The 14,432-nt window shown below is 43.9% G+C and overlaps 1 protein-coding gene across 1 annotated transcript in view; it reads left to right on the top strand.

Annotated features, from left to right (window-relative positions):
- efna1b (ephrin-A1b) overlaps positions 1-12,481 on the top strand; it is a 19,292-nt gene extending 6,811 nt beyond the window's left edge. The window contains 4 exon segments of the mRNA XM_080747333.1: positions 7,668-7,806; positions 7,808-7,967; positions 9,440-9,637; positions 11,781-12,481. Of these exon segments, the coding sequence (XP_080603459.1) occupies positions 7,668-7,806; positions 7,808-7,967; positions 9,440-9,637; positions 11,781-11,902 (619 nt within the window). The 3' untranslated portion in view covers positions 11,903-12,481.
- The last annotated feature ends 1,951 nt before the right edge of the window (positions 12,482-14,432 follow it).

The raw sequence follows: 14,432 nt of genomic DNA, 5'->3' as shown, positions 1-14,432 counted from the left end.
TAAGATAGATTAGGCACAGTCGGAACAAATTTGGAACCATGGCAATACGATTCAGAATCTAATTATGACTGTCTTGTCTTGTCTTGTCTTGTCTTGTCTTGTCTGTCTCTCACATAGGGACAGCGCTGGCTTAAGTTGAGAAGGGGGTTCAAATTCAAAACGCTCTGAGAAAGACCTGAACTTGCCCCCTTTGTCCCCTCCCTCCCACACACACACACACCCACGCACGCATTCACGCGCACAATTTTATGTGTATAGCGTGACACGATCAACTCCGGCTGACCCCCACATATCAAACCCGGGAGGCCATTATTTTGTCCTTTTTTTTGTCCCCCCGTTCGACGGAGAGAAAGAAAAGAGGGGAAGGGGGCAGAGGAGAGAGCGGGAGGGGGGAGGGGAGGAGAACGGAGGAGAGAAAGAATGTATAACGTTGAGAAATGATGGCCTTCTCCCTCTGCGTCGCGTCTGCCGGGAGAGAGGTGATCAGGGGTGTCACTGGGGGGGGGGGGGGGGGGGGAGTGGGACTGAGTTACTAGGGCCCAAGGTGGAGGGGCCTTAATTATTTTATACTCAAGCTATTGAAAAATAGCAGATTTACAAGTCGTGAAAATGTGTGCAAATCTTGTATTTTCGAAGCGAACATTTGTAACTCAAATGTTGCTTCTGGGGGGTCCCTGGAACTAAATATTTTGAGATGGGGGTCCGTGGCCAAATACATATCATTTTGGGGATCCTTCACATGAAAAAGTTTGAGAACCACTGACATAGAAACATTTCTTTTTTTTTGAGCGGTGGTTACACCGTCTCCTATACGTGGCCGTGTGTGTATGCGTGCGTGCGTGCGTGTGTGTGTATGTGTGTGCGTGTCTGTATGTAGCCTGCAGGCCTGCAGTACCTTTTATGACCACACATGTTAAGGGAGGGGCGCTGTTGTTCAGGCCAGGCCAGACCAGGCACACACACACACACGCACACACACACACACACACACACACAGGGGGGAAGGGGGGGGGGGGGGGGGGGGGGTAAACCACCGCTCAGTTCACACGGGTGTGATTTTTTTTTTTTAAACCTTAGAAGGATTTTATATATTCATAGACTTGCAAAAATGTTCAAGATTCTTCAAAAATAGCAGATCTCGGTGCCGCACTGTGAGCTTGTATATCTGCTATTTTTCAATAGTTAAAGCACAAAATGACGCGTAATAATGTGTTCCCTGTCTAAATGGGTTAACCCCCCCTCGCCCTATGAAGAACATTCATGGGGGGGGGGGGGGGGGGGGTGGCCTGCAATGAATCCTTGTACCCAGGGCCCACAATTTGGTGCGACACCCCTGGCTGGGAGAGAAGTGATGGGTGGAGGGGTGGAGGGGGAGGAGGGGCTGATGGAGGGAGCATAATGGAGAGACAGACGGAGGGAGGACAGGAGGGCACGGTGATGGATAGAAGGGGAGAAAGAAGAGACGGAGGAGTGAATGAGCGAGAGACAATGGGGCCCGACCGACGCCTTTTTTAAACGACTCCCGACACGCACGCACGCACGCACACAGAGTGCAGAAGGAAAAGAAGATAGTTTCTCAGTTGTTAAGAGGTTTATTAGACGACTTAATTTACGCTTTAAGGCAATGAGCAGACGCTCTTTAGTCTTTATCCAGCGCGACTCAATAAGCATGGTGAATGGTGCATTCATGTAGCGCCTTTTATCCAATGCGCTTCACATAGCGTCACTGTTCGGGCAGAAACCTCGTGTCTCCAAGTTTCAAATTTGTACTTTTGTTCACCGAGTAAAGCCCTGCTTCATCATACAAGGCCGCTGCACAAAAGTAGTGAAAAACAGCCGATCTACAAGCACACAACGCCTCGCACCGCAAGGCGTTGTGTGCTTGTAGATCTGCTGTTTTCACTAGTTTAGTTCATTTTTTAAAATGATAAATACAAAACGAACGGTCTTGGACATACGAGGTTTCCACCCGACAAGGACGATAGGTTGTGCGTCACGTTCACACACACATTCACACCCACATTCACACAGCGATGGTGGAAGGAAACCATGCAAGGCACCGACCGGCTCACCGGGAGCAATTAGGGGGTTCAGCGTCTTGCTCAAGGACACTCTGACACTAACTCTGGGGGAGCCGTACTCTACCCCAGAGCCCCTGCTGCCCCACATACAATACGTAAACACATACATCATTATGCATAGAGAACTAGAGAAAGAAACTCGTATCACAGGTAGACCAAGAACCTATAGCATCAGTCTACACCAGGGGTCTTCGACGTTTTCAGGCCAAGGTCCCCTTAGTTGAGAGAGAGATGAAGCAGGGACCCCCACAACCTGTTCATTATACTTTCAAAAATTAGAATCTGTACATACAGTAGAAACAATAGGATACCAGGTGAGCGGTCAACCTATTAGACTGTGGACAACATGTCACTAAAGAATAAACATAGGCAAGGCAAGTTTACTTGTATAGAACATTTTATTGTTCATGAAACATGAATGAAGAGAAATATTATAATGTAATAATAATGCATTGCTAATCTGTAATACTCTCACCATACCAATGTATTCCCTATTGTAGACGTAAACGTGACACACACACAATAGCTGGAGGCTGTGGTCGTCGCGTTAAGCTCTTTACCAACCGGCCTTTGTGGAAAACCGACCGCTGGCGTTGCTGCCAGTTCACGTTTCAAATCATCCATCTTTCTCAGGTCACCACCAGGCCATCTGCCTTGACCGGAGAGGGAGAGAGAGTTTGTGTGTGAGAAAGAGAAAGTGTGTGTGTGTGTGTGTGTGTGTGTGTGTGTGTGTGTGTGTGTGTGTGTGTGTGTGTGTGTGTGTGTGTGTGTGTGTGTGTGTGTGTGTGTGTGTGTGTGTGTGTGTGTGTGTGTCTTAGAGGCACGGAGAGAGAGGGAGTGAACGCGAGACACACTCGCACCTGTTTGGTCACTCAGCTGTGACGACCTGGTCAGTGGTCAAACGGTTCAGGTCGCGCTGACTCGCTATGTGTGTTTGCCCGTCGTCCGTACACACGCATTTCTTTATTTTTATGTGTGAACGTTTCTGAGAAAGAGCGTGTGTGTGTATGTGTGAGTGTGTGCGTGAGAGTTGTGGCCGCTGGCCTTTAGCCATTGACCCAGAGAGAGAGCGGGGTGAGAGGTCAGGCATTCCCTGCGTGTTTATCTGTCGCTTATCCGTGTCCCGCCAAACCAGAGTCCGTCCGTCACTTGCTTTCGTCACCTGTTGCTGGGATCAAACTTGTCAGCTTCCTTTAACTGTTAGAACGGACGAGAGAGAAAGAAAGAGAGGCATAGAGAGGAGATCGTAGCTCAACACCATCTAGTGACATGATGTTTAAGATGTCAGCGTCTGTCAGTGGATTCTATACATTTAAAACTATAGCCTACGCATTTAGCTCAGTGGTTCTCAAAGTGAGGGGTCTAAATTAACCCATGCAGGTCTGTAACTCTGACAGCGTACAAATGGAACCAAATGAAGCCTGACAGGTTCATTTGGTTCCATTTGTACACTGTCAGAGTTAAGGGGAGACCATGGCATTTGAAAGTTTGAGACACTGATTTAGTTCACCAAACACTGACACCAAATGGACTGACCACATAGCAGGCCTCGGCCACTGGAGCATTTCCCTCTGCAAGAGACTTTTGGCCGGCAGTTTTCCCCCCAAATAAGGAGAGCATGCTAAAGTTATATAACCTAACCCTACTCGGTTATAATGAACTCTCTTTTTGTTGCTGTGCATTTTGCACTTTATGTGAAATGTGTCCTCCGCATTTAACGCAGGAGCAGTGCTTGCTATTAATACCGCACCCAGGGAGCAGTTACTTAGGGGTTAAATGTCTTGCTCATTGATGAGCGGGGGGGAGGGTGTTGGGGAACACCGGTGACCTTCTAGGCGGCCTCTGCCCATTCAGCTGTGGCTGCCCATTGTTGTCGAAAAGATCATTCTAAAGTTACAAAACTTAAACTTCATTGTAACTTTACTCTCTCTCCCCCTTTCTCTCATTCGCCCGCTTTCTGTCTCTCTCTCCCTCTCTCGTCTCTCTCCCTCGCTCACACATGTTGATTGAGTTTATAGGCAATATTGCAAGGTGAATCAGCAGCGTTATGAGAGTAAGATTAGACAGATATCACAATTTGGCCAAAATATGACTAGTAATCAGGCAATGGGGCTAACAACATTGGTAAAAGAGTTGATACATTAGTGACAGAGTTGATACATTAGTAACAGAGTTGATATATTGTTAACAGAGTTGATACATTAGTGACAGAGTTGATAGATTAGTAACAGAGTTGATACATTAGTAACAGAGTTGATACATTAGTAACAGAGTTGATACATTAGTAACAGAGTTGATACATTGTTAACAGAGTTGATACATTGTTAACAGAGTTGATACATTGTTAACAGAGTTGATACATTAGTAACAGAGTTGATACATTAGTAACAGAGTTGATACATTAGTAACAGAATTGATACATTTGTAATAGAGTTGTTAAATTAGTAACAGAGTTGATACATTGTTAACAGAGTTGATACATTAGTAGCCTCGGAAACCCAGACTTTTATTTTGGCGATGAAAAATGCAGTTAATACGTTAGTAACAGACTTACTTACATTAGTAACAGAGTAAAGGGAGAAGGAGTCTAGAGCTAAAGAACAAGAGAAAAGAGGAGGAGGAGAGGTGAAGGCATACAAGGACTTCAAAGCTCCTGAGAGACGGGCAGAGTGTCAAACAACTCACCTACTGACACACACACAAACACACACACGCACACGCACACACAGAGGCTCCAGTGGGCTTTGATAAACAGATGTGCTCAGTGCCCAAGGCACGAGACGGTCCTAAGTAGGACTCTTGTTGTAACACGCACTTGTGCACACACAACACACATGTGCGCGTGCACATGCACGCCCAAGTATGCGTCTTTAATTAAGCTCCTGGGTCCGCCGCGTTATCTGATCTAGAGGCCACAAGCTTGTAGATCTGCTATTGCTATCTTTTGCTGTTTGTCATACGATGAGGTTAAGATGTTAAAGGCAACACAGAGACGCGAATGAAAAGACTTGGCGGCAGACGATGAAGAGATAAAAGAAGAGAGGACGGTAGAGGAGAGGAAAAGAGGAGGAGGCAAGGAGGGAAGAAGAGAGTGTGAAAACAAGCTGTCTCAGCAGAGGCGTCAATTGGGTATGGCAAGGTATGGCAGCTGCCATACCTTGGCTACAGGGGAAATTAACATACAGGGTAAAAAATTCAATGTACTTCTTAAAATAAATTCATTATGCCCCTTGCTTAGAGTTCTAAAATTCTGCCTGAACCCGACCATACCCGAACCCGAATCCGACATTTAGGGTAGGGTAGGGCCTAAATGTATGCTGATTAGTCGGGCCGGGTAGGGCCTCGGCTCAATGAAAAAAGAAAATATATATTTTTTATAATTCTATTACTAAATTCTTTCCAAAATCTGACCATAACTGACCCAAACCAATGTTTTTCGGGCCGGGAAGAGCCTAAAATGTATGCTAACTAGTCGGGGCCGGGTAGGGCCTCGGGCCGGCCCAGTTAGGCCTTAATTTTCAGGCCCGTTGAGAACTGTACTCTTGCTAAGGTATGGCAACATGACTGGTGTCTTTCACGAGCGCCTTCGCGTGCATGCAAGACACCAGTCATGTTGCCGTACCCTAGCTTTCGCTGAACTGCCGCCACTGGTGAGAACAAGCTGCCTCAGTGAGGTGTTTACAGCAGAGCCAGAGACAGAGAGCAGACAGACAGAGAGGCCTGTCAGAGTCACCCAACACAACTGTTGGGCCAATTAAGCTACCAATGACACAACTCCTGTTATGACAGGAACGTGCGTGCACACACACGCACGCGCTGATAGCCAAAACAAGAACGGGGGGACGGTGGTCTCACACTTTGATGCCGGGACATGCAGACCCCCCCCCCCCCCCCCCCCCCCCCCCACCCACCCACACACACACACACACACAGTCAGATAATTGCAGATATCTGAGAAGGTTCAACTTTGATTCCCAAGATAATATCGTCTAATTTGGTATAACTTCTCATTGAGAATCTTGGTGTGTATCACCAGGACACCCACCCTCCACACACACACACACACACACACACACACACGCACACACACACACACACACACACACACACACACACACACACACACACACACACACACACACACAAGCACACACGCATGCGTGCACGCATGCCAAGGCAGGAATCACGGCAGGTTGGAGCTGTGAAAGGTTTAGCTCATAACTATAAAACTAAATGGAGGGTGGAAAATGAAGACGGATAGAGAGAGAAGGGGTAGACAGACAGACAGACAGACAGACAGACAAAGGGAGAGATGAGAGAGAGAGCAGTAGTGTGAGAGAGAGGGAGACAAAGAGACAGATGAAAGAGGTAGAGATTGTTGCCATGCTGTATAAATAAATACTGCCTGACGTGATTGGTTTCTGTCAAACTCTGACATAACAATCTGTTAGTGTTACAACATGACACTGACACACACACACACACACACACACAAATACACACATAAATACAAAGAGGTTATATGACTGTTTGTGTGCGTGCGTGCGTGTGTATGTTTGTGTGGTGTTGTGCTTTCTACATAAATCAAACAGCATTTCATGTTCAATGTTTTATGAAAGTTCAACATTTAATTAATACTGGGGTTCAAGTGGTTCAAGTATAAGCGTTCTCCTGAAATTCTCAGACTCTTGTGTGCCAGTGCTAACCTGACTTTCGCCAGATAGTTGCAGCAGTGCGTAACGCTCTGCCTTACATCTGGGCTCTCTCGGACACACTCGATGTAAGGGGCGGGCCATTTTTTGAATTTCTGTAGCAGGTGATTGGATGTGGCCGTTTCTATCACAGTCTGGGAGTGCCAACTCCAACCACTCATATTGGCCTGTCTGCATGACGTTGCACCCAGAATCCGCCTCCTGGGTTTCCACGTGGTCTGCAATCAGACTCTATTGGCTCAGAGCCGCTCAGAGCCCGCCCATAGCTGCCGCTGATTGGTCCGGCCCGGGACTTTAACGAGTGTTATCAACTCTGGCGGACCGAGCCCAGATGGTAAAGCAATGCAACGCAATGCTGCCACCACTGGCGAAAGTCAGGTAATGCCAGTGCCAGTGGTTTCGAAACCTTTTTCGCTCGAGAACCAAAAGACAAATAGATATTTGCCTGGGACCCAAACTAGCTTTGCGCCACATTGTGCGCGTTGTAGTTTTCACTACCGATTAAACTTCTTTTGAATGTAAATTATTTGATGTTTTCAATTTAGTTTTCAAATCCTTTTGAAAAGTTTCAGAATCGTTTTGAATTGATGAAAAGTCTTAACTTTTTTAAATCATCAGATCTTTAGATTTTTTTTTTTATGTAATAAAAAAAATAAGAAAAAGAGAGAGATTTAACGCCACTGTTTTGGTAAACAGTGCTCTAACACGGGGGTCTTAATTGACCCATAGAAGTCTGTAACTCAGACAGCATAAAATGGAACCAAATGGACCCGTTATTTGGTTCCATTTGTATGCTGTCTGAGTTAAGAGGAGACCTTGAAATGTAAAAGTTTGAGAAACTAACAAAACTCTCTCTCTCTCTCTTTCTCTCCAGCTTCATGTGGGACGACTACGCCGTGGAGGTGCGCATCAACGACTACCTGGACATCGTGTGCCCGCACTACGCGCGGCGCGGCGAGCTGCCGTCGCAGGAGGCGGAGCGCTACGTGCTCTACATGGTGGAGCGGGAGGACTAACGACGTGTGCAAGCCGCGCTCCTTCGACCAGCTGCGCTGGGAGTGCTCGCGGCCCTTCGCGCCGCACGCGCCCGAGCGCTTCTCGGAGAAGTTCCAGCGATTCACGCCGTTCACGCTGGGCAAGGAGTTCCGCGCCGGGGAGACCTACTACTATATCTGTAAGTGGTGGAAAGAAATACTCACATTCTTTACTTTCTTTTTAAAGCAATATATTTTGCAGGCTTTTTCTGACTTTATTTTTATAGTTTTTATGGAGAGACATGCAGCAAAGACTGCCGGGGACAGGACTCGATCGCTTATGAGCCTAGTTTGCCTTACATCCTAGGCCAGGTCCGCAACTACATTCTTTACTTAATTAAAAGAATCAATATATCAACAATATGTAAGAAATACAAGTAAAAGTCTGGGATTCAAAATGTACTTACAAAAAAGTACAAAAGTATTGGTATCGAAATGCACTTAAAAGTACCAAAAGTAGAAGGTACTCGTTATATAATGTCTCATTTCACAAGTTGTCAAATGTAGAACATTTGAAAAATCTTTTGAAAATAGCAGATCCACACGCTCCCAATTTTCAGCTTGTCCAATCAGCTTGTACAGACAATTGGAAATGCTCCAGTAAAGTAAAAGTACCTCATATTATACTTAAGTACAGTACTTGACTAAATGTACTTAGTTACTTTAGACCACTGGATATACATTACTGTACCTGTATTCACTATAATTTAAAAGCCTGATTTATACTCTTGTCATACAATGGTGTCGCGGAGTTGGCCTATTTCTGGTGTGCAGCGGTATGAATGATACATTAAGCACATTGCAGTGACTGTAATTATCACAACCATAATCACACTGTACTACTGTATAACGATTTATTATAGTCATCTCTCTCTCTTGTATATCCCTGTTTCCCCTCTTTCTTTCTTTCTTTCTTTCTTTCTCTCACTCTCTCTCTCTTCTATTTAAAGGGGTTTTATTGACACTAGAAACACACAGTACGTTTACAATGCCAAAGCAACCAAAACAAAATAATGTTTAATTAAATGGGAATAAAAACGATTGCATAGCCATTACGAATTGTGCATCTGCTGTCGAAACGCATTGACGCGGGAAAGGTTAGCTCGGATAAACCTTTGAAACGAGCGCTGGCGATATTTCAATGCTTTGCATTCACTCGGTATGAAACCATTGGGACAAAGCAGCACATTTTCCCGGCGCATTTAAATGTGCTCAAAGCAAGTCGCTCTATATGCGTGTACAGCATTTCTATGCACCGAGGTCGCTCGGGGCAGACGGTTCAGGGATACACACAGTGATAGTAGTCTTTAAGGTGGTTGTATTCCATTAGACATCCTTCTCCTGTCACAAACAACTCACAAATCTCGCTGCTACACATTGTTGTCTCATTATTTTCTCCCTCTCCCACTCCCTCTGTGTGTCTCTCTATTGTGCATTGTTTGTAGATGTGTCGCTCTCGTTTTATTTGTGGCGGTGCATTGTAGTCTGCTATTGTCCTTGTCATTAACTAGTTTAAATGTAGGATACTGTTACTGCTGTACAGTATGTGAACCAACAACAATTGTTTAAAAAACGAATCTCCTAACTATTCTCTGTCTTTGTCTCTCTCCAGCCAAGCCGCTGCACCATCATGGCCAGGAGTGTCTCAGGCTGAAGGTGGAGGTGGTCGGACACAAGGGTACCTCTGGCAAGGGCAAGGTGGACAAGAAGAAGGAGACGGAGACGGAGAGGGAGAAAGAGACGGACCAAGGGAAAGACAAGTTTGTGGACGCCGGTGGCGTTCACAACCTCTCCAACCGCCTCCCAGCAGGTGAGGATCATTTTTCTTTAGAGAGCCCTGCAAAGACACGATTCAAAACACACAACCTGAAGACGGCGCGTTCCTACTTTGCGTTGGGATTATCCCCGAGGCGCACAGAGCGTGCCAATAAGACAGCTATGCTGCCCTGCAAAGCCAAGTGCAGTAACTACGTCTTTGGACACACCGGCTTATTTTGTATATGGTCAAATTAGACTGTGTTTTTTGGAGATGAACAAGAACAGATATACAATTAGTGTAATATCACTTATATGCTGGTATCTCATTTGGCTGACCAGTTTCAAACACATTTATCAATGTTTCTTTTCCTCGTAGTTACTGCACTTTGGTTTTGTAGGGCGGTATGATCCTACCGTGTCTTGTGAATGGCCAATAGGCATTCGGGTTGGCGTCGATAACCACAGTAGAACAACAAAATCATGCTTCTTGAGCATTTCCATGTCAAAGCCCCTCAAATGTATATGTATTTGGTCACGGACCTCCGTCAGAAAAAGTTGTTGTGGCAGGGGACCCCCAGAAGAGAGGATTTGTCAACCTTTCTAAAAAAGATCTACTCTCTAAGCTTGTAGATCAAATAGCCAAAAAGATAAACATGGGGACTATTCCTCATTTTTGGGACCCCTGGGGGTCCCCGGACCCCACTTTGAGAACCATTAGGTAAAAGTATCTCCTGTGATACAGTACGTTATGGATCACTCTCCATCTGGCATTAGGTTGCCTACGGCAACGGCAAACATTGACAGCGGCAAAACTATTTTGGACTGCAGAGGAGGGCTGCAAGCGATGCAATTTAGCGAAATTGAACACTACTACCCATATATTTCCAGAAAAGATTTTAACGACACTGCAGCGCTGCTGTATAAAAGTAATAAAACACTTGAGGTCGTTTTTCCTTTTTTTTGCGCGCGGGTATTGGCACTGCTGTGGCTGGCGACGGCTCTCTGCTTAACATCGTGCCAATAAGATAAAAAATATTGTCACTGTCGGTGCAGAAACCTTGTATCTCCACGTTTCAAATGTGTATGTTTTTTCGTAAAGTAAAGACCTGCTTCATCATACAAGACTGTCGCACAAAACTAGTGAAAATAGCAGCTCTACAACTGTTGTGTGATCAGCTATTTTCCCTGTTTTAAATATTTCTTTCTTTTAAAATATTAAATACAAAACTAATGTTTTTGGACATACAGGTTTCCACCCGACAACAACGATACTCTATACTGTATATTATATCTCTATTACCTGACTCTTATTGCTTAAAGGCATAGTTTGTAACTATGCCCTATGTTTACAAAACAAAACAATTAATACATTTTTTACCCATCATTTTCCATCCATAGCAGGAGCTATCAGCCACTGGTGTGGTGGTGTTTGCCCTCTAGCTGTATTTTGGTGTTTTTTCCACTGTTTGTTTCGGTAGACCAAAAACTTCCGCTGTCTACCAAAACAAACAGTGAAAGCACCAAAATACAGCGAGAAGGCAATGTGTTCCCGAAAGTAAACACCACCACACTAGTGGCTGATGACTGCTGGTATAGAGAGGGAAATGATGGATACCAAAACATTATGTATTTTCTTTTATGTAAACACATGGCAAGTTACATACTAGCCTTTAACCTGGAATTATTTTATACTTTATCTATTGAAAAATAGATATACAATCTCATATCCATCTGCTATTTTTGAAGAAAAAAAAAAAACTTGAAAATGTGTGCAAATCTTTGGATACATAATTTTCAAAGCCAACCTTTGTAACTCAAATCTTTGCTACTGGTGGTCCCTGGAACAACATATTTTGAGATTGGGGTCGGCGGCCAAATACATATCATTTTGGGGGTCCTTGACATGAAAAGGTTTGAGAACCACTGATTTAGAAGAAGGATTTTAGTAGTCATTTATAGAATCGGGTCAAAAATTATTTCACATATTTTCACGATTTTTCAAAAATAGCAGATATACAAGCTCACAGCGCGGCACTCGGTGCCGTGCTGTGAGCTTGTATATCTGCTGTTTTTTAATAGTTAAAGGATAAAATAATGGTTGAAGTAACAAAGCGTAATAATGCATTCCAGGTCACAACACCAAACTTACCTCTCTCTCTCTCTCTCTCTCTCTCTCTCTCTCTCTCTCTCTCCAGATGACCCCGCGGTACTGGAGGCGACGGTTCAGAGGAGCGTGGGGAGTTCAGGCGTCGGGTTGACCTCACTGTCCGCCCTGTCCACCCTGTCAGCCGTGCTGCTCGCTCTGCTGCTGCACTGACACTGAAGATACACCAACTACCCCTACTACACATCACTACACTGCACCACACAACATGACACAACAAAAACACGACACAACACGATACTACACGACACAACACAACAGAGACATTCAATGCTGGTCATTGGAGAACATGAAGAACTTTTGTTTTTTTTTACTGATTGAACATTTTTTATACCTGAATATTACGTATGAACGTGGACAGAACTGTCCACGTGTGAGTGAGTGAGTTTGATGTGGTTTTGTGTATGTGTGCGCGCGTGTTGGGCGTGGATCGCTCCAGACATTAAAAAAAAGTGTTTTGTTTTGTTTTTATGACGATGGTAATTTGTCCCTATTAATTCACCTCATCGACAAAACTGATCCTGTAAATAGTTTTAGGAATACGGCTTATTGATTAACCACTTAACCCCATTTATACTTTGTATAGTTTTTTTTGAAACATCTGAAATCTTTGATTTATTTTTTGAAAGAACATGGCTAAAACAAAGTGTGTTAAAGTGGTTAACGCTCAGCACGGATACAGCAGTGTGTGCTGATCTAGGATCTGTTCAGATTGCCAGTGTCATTGTATTTCCTCTCTACATGTAGAGATTATTACTAGGGATGGGACGGGACGATATGAACATTTCACAGGGGCGCTGGAACTCCCAAATCAACATATTTTATTCCCCAAAGTCAAATACATTATTTGTTTTAATATAGCTCTGTGTGTGTATGTATATATACCTGTAGGCCTATATCAAAGGGAAAAAAATGATTTATTTTTTATTTTTCTCAATCGAAAAATGTATTTCTCTCCTCCCCACCACCAGGGGAGCTGCAGCTCCCTCAGCACCCCACTTCCAGCGCCCCTGACATTTCATGTCACGATTATCGTGACCAAAGAAACCACGATTTACGATATTATCGCGATAATCAAAATATCCCCAACATCCATTATTCTTGGGGGGGAACGCTTGCCAAAAAAATAGCAGATCTACAAGCTCACAACGTGTCGCAGCGCGACACGTTGTGAGCTTGTAGATCGGCTATTTTTTGGCAAAGAGATTTGGTAAAAAAGAAAAGTCTCAGCTCTGCAAATAAAAGGTGAATTGATCCCGTGCATGACGGAGGATAATTTCACGATACATTTAAATCTCCACGATATGATTATTGTGAGTGTTTTTTGATCACGATAAACGATAATATCGATTATCGTCCCATCCCTAATTATTACTGATTGTAAATGTACTGTAAAGGGTTATGTCGTTATAACGTGTCGTGTGTAGCATTAATTCTGGGCTCTGGCTTGAAAATTCTCACCCATCCATTCAGTGACTGCCTACTTTTGGTACACATTTAGAAGCTCTCAGAGTTACTGACCTGTTAATGGTCCATTCGGTTCCATTTGTACACTCTCAGAGGTACAGACCTGCATGGGTCCATTTGGTTCCTAACTATCAATCTAGGGGACCCCCTGGAACCCCCTCAGGGACCCCTGGGGGTCCCCCACACTCCACTTGCATTCATTCACTCCGTCCTAGCACCGCTGCTGGGTCTCAATGTGTGGATCGTGGCCCGGATCGGAGCCGTAAAAAGGACTAGCATCATTTGATAATATAAAAGTAAAAGCATTAATGCATTACTAATCCAACAATATGATTGTGAAATGGACCATTCTGCATAATGAGTGCTTTTGCATTTGGTACTGTAATTTTGATGACAATACTTTTGTACTCTGGACATTTTGCTACATTGTGGTATTGCTACTTCATCAAATATCTGAGTACTTTCTCCACTACTGCCAGATGTGGTCCACAGTACCCCGGGATATAAACTGTACAGTCATAATAGTTTTGTTTTCTGTGTAAAACGTGTGTTATGTTTTTGTTTGATAAATATGCTTGTACTTTATGTAAATTTGTACATAGAGAAAGTTATATGGAATGGGGAGAGGAGTGTTTAAAATGTGAACAAAAAACATCTTTTGTGAAATAAAAACTAATAATAATATTGTGAGGTCATGAGAATCCTGCCTGTTTTTTAATTATTTAGAGAAACAGTATTTGACTCGGGCCTAGGAAATGTTTTTACCTCTGTGTTTTTCCGGATATACTGTATATAGCAGGATATATCTTGAGCAGTTATGAATGGATTTGCATAAAACTTAGTAGAACTGATGGCCATAAACCAAGGAAGAACTGATTAACATTTCATGCAGATTGGACCAAAGGCGTGATCTTTCACCAAAAAATGCACGCAACTTCTCAATAGAGTAACATAACATTAGGATCACACATCAGTGAAGGAAAGGTTACATTTTCACAGAGATTATTTCATGGTGCAATAAACATTAGAGTGCTATACAGTTTGTGGTCCATAAAAGTGGAAGTGAGTTGCATTTTCTATAGCATCATTATCCAAAGTGCTTTAGAATGTGTGTTACATGCGTCATCCATCCATCCATCCATCCATTCATTAGCCTCACGTAGCCAGGCTTACTCATCTGCGAAGAGAAAAGCCTGGTGACAATATGAGGCAGAGA

This window comes from Nannobrachium achirus (assembly GCF_963921795.1).
Source record: "Nannobrachium achirus genome assembly, chromosome: 2".
Lineage (NCBI taxonomy): Eukaryota > Metazoa > Chordata > Actinopteri > Myctophiformes > Myctophidae > Nannobrachium > Nannobrachium achirus.
This window is presented reverse-complemented; position numbering and strand designations above follow the sequence as displayed.